This window comes from Chrysemys picta, chromosome 8 (assembly GCF_011386835.1).
Source record: "Chrysemys picta bellii isolate R12L10 chromosome 8, ASM1138683v2, whole genome shotgun sequence".
In the NCBI taxonomy this organism is placed as follows: Eukaryota; Metazoa; Chordata; order Testudines; family Emydidae; genus Chrysemys; species Chrysemys picta.
In genome coordinates this window covers 53,442,420-53,454,717 of record NC_088798.1, presented here as the reverse complement: position 1 = coordinate 53,454,717, position 12,298 = coordinate 53,442,420, and the positions used below count along the sequence as shown (strand labels likewise).

At 42.1% G+C, this 12,298-nt stretch overlaps 1 protein-coding gene across 12 annotated transcripts in view; it reads right to left on the bottom strand.

Annotated features, from left to right (window-relative positions):
• The window catches only part of TRMT1L (tRNA methyltransferase 1 like), a 53,312-nt gene that overhangs the window by 29,478 nt on the left and 11,536 nt on the right, over nt 1-12,298 (bottom strand). For 6 of the 12 annotated variants that reach the window (XR_010590019.1, XR_010590018.1, XM_005290707.5 and 3 more), the window contains exons 2-5: nt 10,565-10,717; nt 9,271-9,381; nt 5,924-6,037; nt 1,713-1,777 (exon numbers count right to left, since the gene is read on the bottom strand). Coding sequence is in view for 10 of the 12 variants with exons in the window: in XM_005290707.5 (XP_005290764.2) it covers nt 1,713-1,777; nt 5,924-6,037; nt 9,271-9,381; nt 10,565-10,717 (443 nt within the window). In the remaining 2 variants the exon portion in view is untranslated. Of the gene's footprint in view, nt 1-1,712; nt 1,778-5,923; nt 6,038-6,359; nt 6,463-9,270; nt 9,382-10,564; nt 10,718-12,298 lie in introns of all 12 variants that reach the window. The other 6 variants (XM_065555642.1, XM_008166568.4, XM_065555644.1 and 3 more) reach the window with 5 other exon arrangements.

The window sequence follows — 12,298 nt, the reverse complement described above, 5'->3', positions numbered from 1 at the left end:
ATTGAGAGTCCTGTGGCACCTTTAAGACTAACAGATGTATTGGAGCATAAGCTTTCGTGGGTGAATGCATGCATCTGTGTCTCCAGCTGCGGGGTCCAGGCGCTCTGAGGGCATGGCTACACTTTCAAGTTAGAGAGCATTAAACCAGCCCTAACTCCCAACCCATCCACTCTGGCAAGGCACTTAGGGCATGGCTACACTTGCAGAGGTAAAGCGCTTTGAGTTAAACCAGCCTTCGAAGAGTGCAGTAGGAAAAGCGCTGCAGTCTGTCCACACTGACAGCTGCCAGTGCACTGGCGTGGCCACATTAGCAGCTCTTGCAATGGCCACAGAGAGCAGTGCATTGTGGTAGCTATCCCAGCATGCAAGTGGCTGCAACGTGCTTTTTAAATGGAGGGGTGGAGTGGAGTGTGACAGGGAGTGTGTTGTGTGTATGTTGGGGGAGAGAGAGTGGGTTTTGGGGGGGGCTGAGAGCATGTCAGCGTGCTGTCTTGCAAGTTCTGACGGCAGCAGACCTCCCCCCCACCCCCGCCTCTCTCTCTCACACATAGCATTCCACAGTAATGGTTGCTTTGTCTCGGAGCAGATAAGCATGCTGGCTGTCAAAGGGAGCTTTCAAAGGGCATATCCAAAACACTGACAAGCGTTGCCACTTGACTTAAAGAGATTATGGGACGTTTCCGGAGGCTGATCAGAGTGCAGTAATGCAACACCTTGTTCACACTGATGCTGGGGTGCTCCAGCGGGGATGCATCAAACGTTCTTCTGCTTGCCGAGGTGGAGTACCAGGAGCGCTCTAGCTGTGGAGTCAGAGCGCTCTATGTGCCTTGCCAATGTGGACGAGTAGTGAGCTAGTGCGCCCGGGACTCCTTTAATGCGCTGTAACTCGCAAGTGTAGCCAAGCCCTCAGAGCGCCTGGACTCTGCAGCTGGAGTGCTCCTGGTAATCCACCTCCACGAGAAGCATAATGCTTGTTGCACCTCGGCTGAAACGCCCCAGCGTCAGTGTGAATGAGGTGTTGCATTAGTGCGCTTTGATCGGCCTCCAGAAATGTCCCATAATCCCCTTAAGTCGAGTGGCCACTCTTGTCATTGTTTTGGAATTGACTGTAGGAATGCGGATATCCCCTTTCAAAGCTCCGTTGCTGACAGCCAGCATGCTTATCTGCTCTGGGACAAAGCAAGCCAGTAGTGTGGAATGTTGCTTGCTGTGAGTGTGAGAGAGAGAGGTAGGGGGAGGGGGGCCTGAACTTACAAGATAGCATGCTGACACATTCTCAGCACCCCAAAAACCCACTCTCTCTCCCCCCACATACACACAACACACTCCCTGTCACTTCTAGGGGTCAAAAGGGTACATTTATTTTGTGTGTCTATTAAGTATTCGGCCTCTCCTGTGACTGCAAACAAGGTTACTGATTAGTCCAAAATGTGGTACTATTTTATCTGATGTGGACATCTGTCCATGGGGAACAGGACTGAGACCACCAAATCCATTACACATACCAAAGGCCATTCAACTAACATCAGAAAGGTTTAATTCTCACCACCTAAAGGTCTTGGCTGAATTTGAATTGGGGACCATAAGGTTCTGTATCTCATTACAGAAAACAACATATGTTTGAAGACTACACTGAAACACTTCACGAAAGTTCTTCCTAGTTTCCCCCTTTTTATAGAGTAAATGAGCATATGTGATGTAGTATTTGTTACCTGGTCTCCAATGAGGTTTGGCTTCACTGGGCGACAAGGTAAGTGACAGATGCACATTCTGTATCCTGGAAAACAAACTAGTTCTTGTCACCTTACAGTATGATAAATACATAGTACATAACTATCATATATCATAAGCAATTTGGGGGTAAGGATTATCTTATTTGTTACTTGTTAGTACAATTGTAATGGGACCTTGATTGAGCACCTTAGGTGCTTCTACAATAAAATAAATAATAAGAGTAAATAATAGCATCTACTTATTCTGGTACATATATCCTATCAATGCAGAGAAGCTTCTGCTGTTAAACTTTAAAACAAAAAATATCACTGACAGGCACTCAGGTCCCAGAACTGTACTGGGTAGTTGTTAGGACTTGAAACATCTACCTGACTAGTAACCTTTTCAAAAGCATCTAAACATCTTAGACTCCTAAGTTCCATTTTCAAAAGTGACTTTTAACCACTTAGGCTCCCAAGTCCCATAGATTTCAAATAAGACCTAGGCTCCTTCATGTCTAAGGGTATGTCTATACTACCTGCTGGATCAGCGGGCAGCGATCGATCCAGTGGGGGTTGATTTATCGCATCTAGGCTAGACGTGAGAAATCAATCCCCGAGTGCTCTCCCATTGACTCCTGATACCAGACACATCTGTGTTCTTGGGGAACCAGGGTGCAGTATCCAGCCTGACTCATGAAAGACCCCCCCCCCCCACCACCAGCCTCTGCTTAAACCAAAACCCATCAGAGGAAAAAAAAACTTGCAGCGAGCAGTGAAGGGTTTTGGGAGACACACCTAGACCCCTCCTGACAAGGGTGACAAGATTAAGACATCTCCATTAGCATACAGAATGGAGAGCAAAGACAACTCCCCTAGCCTCATCTGCATGCAAGATGGGACAGGAAGACATCTCAATTTACATACAGAATGGAGAACAGAAAACCGCACTGAATTCTGGGACCAGAAAAAGCAGGGAAGCACTGCATCCTGGGAATCTCTGCCTCAGATGCTAATGAACCTACGCCTGCACACACCCAGCTCAGCAGTTTATCAGATCAATTCTAGTAATGAATCCTTAATTGATATCCAAATACTGAATATAGTTGCATTGTGAGCTCCCTGGAAGAAAACACTACCCACAGCCAAGAGTGATCAGCTCCTATTGTCTAGTCTAAAGAAAACCCTTGAGTCATCAATTTACCTATAAACAAATCTAGTGTTCTCCCTTGAACCATTGTAATTTCTCTACAAAAATCCCTACTTACCCTCTAGTCAGGGTTCTGATGCTTAGATCCAAACTAGGTATCAGTTCCACTGGAACTCCATCGTCTCCTCACTGATCGTGCTGGGGACTCTACCTGCCTCTTGTCCTCAGGACCCTCAGCTACCACCATCATCTGGGAACCCTGACCAGTTCAAGCTTCAGGGAGCAGTGAGACCTCCCCTTCTTTCTCTCTCTCTCTCTGTTTTCCTGTCTACCTTAGGTATTAGCCTTTAATCATGTATGTTACATTGGTTTAGTCGTCCTTGTGTAGTTATCAATATTATTCAATAAATAACTTCTATGGTTAAGTTGGTTGCTTCTCTCTCTCTTGCTGAACTTTACTCGTTTGTGGTCTTAGCTTCCCCCATTCACTCTACAGCAACGCTTCTTTTACCTAAGCTAAAGATCCCTGCAGCGCCCAAAATACTGTGGGGTTTGCTCATCGAGTAGGTTACTGCCAGTACAATTGTGTTGGGGGAGTGGGGATAGGGACGTGCTGACTTTGGGACGCATAAGGGTAACAGCTTGAAAGTGCTGCTTGACCCAGTCCATGGAGCTCAGGGGCATATAAGGAGAGACAGCTTGAAAGTGCTGCTTCCTCCAGCCCAGTGATTCCAGAGACATATGAGGGGTCAGCTTGACAGTGCTGATTTACCCGGTCTGCTCAGACTTGCTCTGTTAATGTACGTGTGGGTGTTCATCCGGTTCTGGGGTGGGAGTAACCCAGCCCTAGGGACCCTAGGTCCTGCAGGATAGCTCCATTGGGAGGGAACTTGCAGAAGGGAGAAGTAAAGCTCCATATGAAAACACAAGTGACACAAGCAGTACATTGACAGGATTACAGAACCCCCTTCCCCAGAGGAGTAACCCGAATAAATGAGCATACCTCAAAGTAATGGGCAAATCTGGTAACACTCCTGTACTCCACCAGGCTGAGAGGCGCAGGCGGAGTTGACGGGGGAGCGTCAGCAGTTGACTCACCACAGTGAAGACATCGCGGTGAGTAGATCTAAGTACGTCGACTTCAGCTATGTTATTCATGTAGCTGAAGTTGCGTAATTTAGATTGATTCCCCCCGCAGTGTAGACCAGACCTAAGTTACCTTTGAATCTGGGACTTAAGAGCTTTGGAAATTTTTACCCACAGCCTACTAACCAAGTGAAAATACCTGTGCTGTGAACACCACAAAAGCCTTGACTGCAATTTAAACAAATAAAACACTTGTGTACCGTATGCAAATATAATACTGCCAAACAACTTTCCATATAATAAACTTTAAAAATGTAACCTACTGTGTCTCCTTATTGGCACCTTGTTCCCCCTTCTTGCCTTCGCTCTACGTTTGCTTTTCTATAGTAGACCACATTATCTTTTTCTTTGTTTTAAGCGTGTATGTTCCCTCCCTTCCAATTCCTTTTTACTATTGGACTTCAATGCATTTTAAGCAAGTTATCACAGTATTGTGCTTACATATAACACACGGCTACTAAATACAATGGTATTTGAAACAATTTCTCCAGAACTAATTTATCTTCCTGATCAGCTTGTATAGCCATATAAAGTAAATGCACGAGTGACTATATTGGAGAAACTAACTGAAAACTTTTAACTAACAAAAAGAAAATCACAAATATTTGATTTGTTTGAACACTGTTTTCATGACATGCTAAGCAATTATTTTCCATGAAAAAATGCTTAGCTGAAACTATTTTAAATTGTGCAGTAGAAAACAGAGAATCACATACTTTTAGTTTGAGATATTCATCTATATGATAGGCCAAAATGTACTTTCATTTGGTTATACGTTACAAAACTTTGTGGTATTAGTTAAGTGTCCATACACTATAAAGCTCTGCATCTTATAGAGCGACTTTCTTCTCAGGAATTGAATTAGGTGCAGTGGTGCAAGTAGGCTGATACGCTCCGGTACGCCGTACCAGCAAGCTATTTATAGCTGGTACGGTGTACCAGAAAATCACAGCAGCAGCCCCGCCAGAGGAGAGGGCTGGGGGTGGGGGCTGAGGGTTCTGTTCCTTTCCCTGCTGCCCCTCCCAGTCCCTTCCCCTGCCCTTCCACGGAGCTGCATCTCCATCTGTGCACAACAGCACAGTCCCGCCAGAGGAGAGGGCTGGGGGGCGGAGCTGGGAGTTCTTCTTCTTTCCCTGCTGGAAGGGGCAGCAGCAGGAAAAGGAGCAGAATGCCGGCGGCTCCTCTGGCGGCTGTACTGCCCCCAGCCTCACCCCCTCCCAGCCCTGTCCTCTGGCGGGGCTGCTGCTGTGGTACACAGAGGGAGGACAGAGACGCAGCTCCATGGAAGGGCAGTGGGCGGGGCTGGGGGTTCTGCTCCTTTCCCTGCTGCGGTTCCTGGGAGACCACTGCCACGAAGTCTCTGGTGCAGCAGGAGGAGGACAGAGCTCTCCCCTGCCGGCAGGTAACATGGGATGGATGTGGGGAGGGGACTGGGAGAGCACGGGGGCCCCGGGCTGGGCAGTGAGGAGTCACATGGGAGGGCCACGTGGGGAGGTCACGTGCTCCCCTTTGCTGGTCCCCCTCTCCCCCTTAAGAAATGGATTTTACTTGCAGCACTGATTAGGTGTATAAACAAATTCACATTAAGGTGAAATATCCATAGATATTTCCTGATATTAATATTAAAAACTCATTTAACATATACATGTAGCAATTTTAAAATTGGTCAGAAAAATAATGAAATACGCAGACTTTGTCTTTTGCTATAAACACCACGTTTAAAGAGGAACATACCATTGGCTCTGATTTAGGGTCAGGATCTTTATGTGTGTGAAACTCCCACTGATGTCAATGGGAATTTTAAATGCACGGGGGGGGGGGTACTACAGAATTGGGTTCTACACTTCCACTTAATCTTATGCTGTACTTTGTTCCATAAAATATAAGCAATCTATTCAAGTACAAAAGACTTTACCTTCAAATTCAACAGAAACCTTCCAATGCAAATTTTGAAGGTGGCGATGGAGCTTATGACTATAACAAGCTTTGAATTTCTCTTCAGGACACAGTGGGCAAGGTTTCTTTCCAGCTGAAAATTCATATAAGAACAAAACAAGAGGATACAAGCAGATTAGAGGTGTATATGCCGCTATATAGTTGTATACATTTCCATACATACAACTAATGCATATTTGAGACAAAACATTATTTTCCTCCACATCTAGTACAGGTAGAATTGTGTTTTTTGTATAATAAAAGATTAAACTCTGTAAATTTAGACATATTTAAGTTTATAATCCCAAAATGCCATTCATGCAGGTATCGTATGCTCCTTTAAAACATTCAACAACATTTTCTAATTTTTGTTTTATTCATGATGCTCTATCTACTTGTTGCCTCTTGTCTTATACCTAGATTGTTAGCTCCTTGGGGCAGGGGCCATCTTTTTGTTGTGTGTTTGTAGAGCGATTAGCACAATGAGGATCCTGATCCATGACTGGGGCTTCCTAAGCACTACCACAATACAAATAAATAATAATTATTTCAACCCAATCCACTCTCAGTGAATTTCTCATCAAATAGTATTTCAAAGTGTTGCTAATGTCATTTACACAGTCATTTTTCTGACATGTTCTTACTCAACTAATCTTCTCCGTATGTATTCGGACTCATATCTAGTTACTGACAAACTAAGTTTTTGCTACTTTTTACTCATGAGCCAGGTAAATACAGATTCAGGAGCATGAGTTAGATATTTCTGGCATAAACATCAATCAGAGAATTACACAGTTCTAACTATACAACTTTTGCTATTATTGATGCACAAGGCAGAAAGATCCCAGTTTGACTTTCAGTTTCCAGGTTGAGTTTACCAAGCTGGGAGATGGGGGGAAATTTTACTTGTAAATTTCAGCAGGAAGTCATTGAGACACAATACCCACACAGTGCCATTTCCCTGGTTTCAGAGTAACTACACTTCAAGCAAAATCTTTTAAAAAACACATTAATGACGTTCCGTTCTAGAGTCTGCTTTCTCTCTCTCTGCTGAATCTCCAAAACAAACTTTCAGACAAGACTCTTAAATCCCTTCTTTAGAATAAATCATTTTCTGTAGTCAATGTTAAAGCAACAATTCTAGAAACATCAAAGTCAGGGATGTGACGATCAATTTGTATAAGAATCCATTGGTATTGAAGGTATTCAGAATAATTCAAATGCCACCCTGAAATAAAATCCAGCTTTCAGAATCATATTTTGCTCTGACATATGATTCATACATGCAATTGTGCATGTCCTTGGTGCTGAGTTCTGTGACTGGATGCTGAATGATCAATCAGGCAGAATTTAGTACAGTGTTTCTCAAACTGGGGCCGCCGCTTGTGTAGGGAAAGCCCCTGGCGGGCCGGGCCGGTTTGTTTACCTGCCCCGTCTGCAGGTTCAGCTGATCACGGCTCCCACTGGCTGCAGTTCGCCGCTCCAGGCCAATGGGGGCTGCTGGAAGCGGCACAGGCCGAGGGACGTACTGGCTGCTGCTTCCAGCAGCTCCCATTGGCCTGGAGCCGCGAACCGCGGCCAGTGGGAGCCGCGATCGGCTGGACCTGCGGACGCGGCAGGTAAACAAACCGGCCCTGCCCACCAGGGGCCCCAGTTTGAGAACCACTGATTTAGTAACTTTTGACTTTGGACAGCACAGGATGAATGAGAAGCATCTTGTAGCATGGAAGCCTTTTAATAAAATATGTCTTATCATATTCATTGTACAGATGATGGAATTTAATGTTTAACATTGGTATTTGCCAAACCTAAAATAAGTGGATTTGCCACATTCCTTTTAAAAATATTATAAGTATATAAGTCCTTAGAATTGAGAGATGTATAACATTTAAAGCCACAGGCATAAACCTGCAATGAGCCCCATAAGCGTGGACCCCTATTCACGATGCAGAGCCATGCTTATTTTGGTGAGGCTTCACGCAGGCCTGCAGCTCATTGCAGAGTCAGGGCCTTGTATAATAAATCATGTTGTTATGAATCTACTATTGTCATATGCTCTGCAGTTCCTGTACACCTACTATTGTGATATACAGTGTGGGCAGGGAGTCAATACAGAGACAGTGTTAGGAATAAATTAATAGGAACACAGCAATTCTGTTTGATTAAGGATTAAATGCAAGTACACATGCTTTTGTTTAACATTGCAGTTTATTAGATTTAAGCACACACAGACATAATCACAGTTTATTAGATTTAAGCACACACAGACAATAGGTTTAGAACATTTTAGATATTTACCTAACATTTGGAATGGGATTAGATAATTAACAGCAGGTTCACAGTGGCCAGTTGCTTACCCACCGTGGAGAAAAGCTATTAAGAAAAACATTTTTGAACATGGCTTTAGAGGACTGTTTTAAAGTATATTTTATTAGCTAATTTTTTATAATTATTTTTTATAAAACATATAGATTATAGTTAGCCTTACTAAATTATAACTTTTTAAATTTTGTAATAAACTTTTAATATTAGAAGTGACTAGATTTAAGGTTTTTTTAATCCATTTTTTTTTGTTTTAGTTGTTGACTTCTTTGTTGTTGTTTTTTTATTTTGATTAACAGAAACTGCCAAATAATTATGACCTTGCTTTTGGAAGCCTGTTTTTAAATTAATCCTTAACTATGTAGTGGTTTGTTTTATTACTTTATAGTCGGTGAGTGCACATAATATGATTGCAATTAGTTTGATCATATTCTGGGGTATACACAACCCTTAAATTCAGGACAACAGCTACGGTCCGGAAAAGAATACTGAGAATAACCCTCCAATGTTTTCTGGCCACGATGCTTCCTGGGGAGGTAACAGATACAAGTAAAAATGCTTTGAGGCAAGTCAGACAGTGAAATAACAGCTGCAAAGAGGTCAACTATTCAAATAATAATCCTATTCTTTTAATTTCAAACAATATATTTATTTACCAAGGAAAATATTGATCACCTCTCTGGAATGACACTAGAAAATAATGTTTGAGCATAACTTCTAGCTGTAGGCCAACAGGGTAACATAATTTTTTTAGCTGTGTATGTTCATGACAGTATTGATGCTACTATACTGAGAGAAAAATAAACAAAAATGGAGCCTTTCCTATTTCATTAAGAACGGGGTACATGGAGTGGGAACTGATGTTAGCTAAAAGGTGTGGTGGGGGTAGGGCGGGAAGTAAGCAATATTTTTTAAAAAAACTTCCAAACTTGAAGACTCAAACACTCGACTACAAAGAAAAATGACAATATTTTTAAAATACATTAAAAAGAAGAATGTAAATACCTGCAACATGTTGATCTGTGTTCTGGGAAACAGCCGAGGTAAACTCACCTTCACTCAGGTCAGCTAGTTTCTCTAGATCAGCAAGCTGTCTTTGAATTGAAATATGTTTCTCTAAAAGTTAAAGAGATTTTCAAATTAAACACTTCTACTTTCACATCCCATTTATTTTTCAGTTCATATGGTTCTTCTGTCAGCCACTTCAATTCTAGTGCTAGCTGAGAGGGAGCTTGTGCCAGCTGGAATAATATTTTGCATTCTTCATCTTTCAAACTTAAATCTGATGAAAGTGCTATAGACAGAATGCAATCATTTATCTGAATTCCTACATGTTCCAGATCTATTTATTTTTGTTTTTAAAGATATTCTAAAAGCTAAGCTGAAGTATTTCATACAATGTTTACATCTTATATTTGTGGATTCTTCGCTGATGCCGTTCCATAGATTGAGAGCACCATATTCACATCATGAAAAATGTGGTATGCAAATACAAAATTGTCCTATGAGCTGTTTGGCAAGACTAGCATATCACAGATATACCTTCCTATATTAGTACAATGTGCCATGGTTTATTAATACAACCATGGCACATTATACACCTCAAATCCCTCATCCATTTCTGGGCTGTTTTTTGGCAGGGTTGAGATTAACTCCCTCTAAAATTACTTTCAAATACTCACAACTTCTCTTGCTTTTACTAAATTCGACACCATTCCTTACTGACAGATAACCAGTTTGGCTGTTGCCTTTACATACTGTATTGCGCGGCTCTGACACAGGAGACCCAGATTCAGAATAATACTTGACTTTATAGTGGTTTTCCACTTTTAAAACCTTTTAAAAATCTTAAACTTCACAGTATCTTATGAGGTAAGGAAACTGAAGTAAGTGTTGGAGCTGGGATTACAACCCAGAAATTTCTAGCTCCCAGTTCTGTGCTCAGATACAATGCCTTTCTCTAGTCACTGTCATGTATTTGAACCAAGAGAATGAAAAAGGTGGCACTTTCAATTACAATATGGATGAAGACCCCAGCTCTTTCAACAACATGACTTGCTTTATGCTCCTGTGTCAGTAAGCACCTTAAAAGAGATTTCTAGACATGATACAGGGGAAAATGCCAGCTCAGATGAAAAACATCTGAAATCCAGGGCGTCAGGGGAAGTACAGCCTTTTCTGTGTATAAGTATATATTTGTGGCTGAAACAGAACCTGGAGCACAACCTGTACTAAGAATGATGTTTCACATTCTTTCCCCCTCCCCTACTACAAAGATTCCTGCAGTTTATTAGCGAACCTCTTGGAGAATCAGATGAGGCATCCAAAATAGTACTATCAGACTCCCTCATAGACTCTCGTTCTGTTCTTTCCTCTTTGTTTTTCATTTCTGCTTCAGACATATACACATCTAGTTTGTTGTTATCCATTTTTCCAGACACAACCACGCCATCTTAAAAAAAAAAATCAGAAACCAATCAGCTTGTTTATATAACATTTGAATGACTTGTTAATTATGGTTTCAGTTTCCCATTCTTTCCTGCTACATATCATGCAAAAAGGATTGCAATGACTTTGGAGAGAGGAGCTGTTTAATCACCATGTCAGAGAATAATTCAGGATACCTACATCTCATTCTTGAAAAACAGCCAGGAAAATGTATTACCTCCGACAGAAAAATCTACTCACCCACCCTAATCATGGAGAGTCTGATGTTAATGAAATATTTATATTTCACTTGCTTGTCAAAAATTAAGTTACTTGTCCTGGGCAAGTAGAATTTTACAAAACTGATATAGGTTATTAAACGAAAATTGGATAATCAAAAGCATTCCTTTGGATCGAGGACTGTCTACACTGCAAGTGAAGATGTGATCATAGCATATGTAGGCATACCTGTGCTAGCATTAGTCTAAATAGTAAGGGTAATAGCAGCAGCAATGATATAGCAGGACGGGGTTCAGCATGGTCTAGCAACCAGAGTACAAGCACATTGGGGACTTGTGTCTGTACTCTGGTTGATAAGCTGTGCTGCTATGTCTACACTACTATTGTTACTCACATTAGCTATAATCAAATAAGCATAGGTGTGCCTACCCGTGCTACAGTCACATCTTTATCTGCAGTGCAGACATACCCTCAAACTAGATGGTTATAATCTAGGCAAAAATGTTGTAACATGGTGACATAATTTCTCTCTCCTCCATTGCATTTTCTTTAAGACAGGAGCTACAAGATATTACAGAGATAGGAGAGACATCTGCTATAAATGAGGATTCCCCTTTAAACTGCTGTTTATTTTTCAAAACCATTTTTATAGTTTCTAGGATCCAAAAGAAGAAAAAATTCCTTTGGAATTTAGGATCTGTGGCCAAAAGAATACAGGGAAGCATTTGGAGAAAATACAGATGATGAAGTAAATTTTACTTTCTGGCAGATGGCAGAGCCTAAGATGAGTGCACAGGGAATGAAAACAAAGACAGAAAACCCCCATCAGACCAGAAACACATAAAGCAGACAAAAATAAGGTATCCAAACTACAGGAATCTATTTTAAAATATAGCTAATAAAAGTTTAGAACACTGGATGTTTGGACAATTGATCAGCAAAAAAAGTAAATCACAATTTAATATTAGTACTTATACTTTAAAATAACACATGTAGAGGAATACGGGGGTGGGGGGGGAGACTGGAGATGGAGGCCAAGAAATGCATTTAGAGAGTTTGATGGGAGAGGTTCAGGGTCCAAACTCTCCGGGCTACCTTAATAATGATAAATGATCATGAGTGGTGGCTATAATAGGCCAGAGAAGGCTATGATCACATCTTCACTTGCAGTCTAGACATGGCCCTGGCCCTTCTCTGAGCCCCCACTGTCTGCTGCTGCCTGCCTGCCATTGCTTGCCGCATCCCTCCTCCTTGGCACCCTGGCCTGGCGTGGCCGGCGACTCAGCCCAGCGCTCGGTGGGGCTGGGGGACAGTTCGACCATGTGTGGCTGGGGCTGGCCCAGCGGCTTGGCCCGGCGTGGCTAGG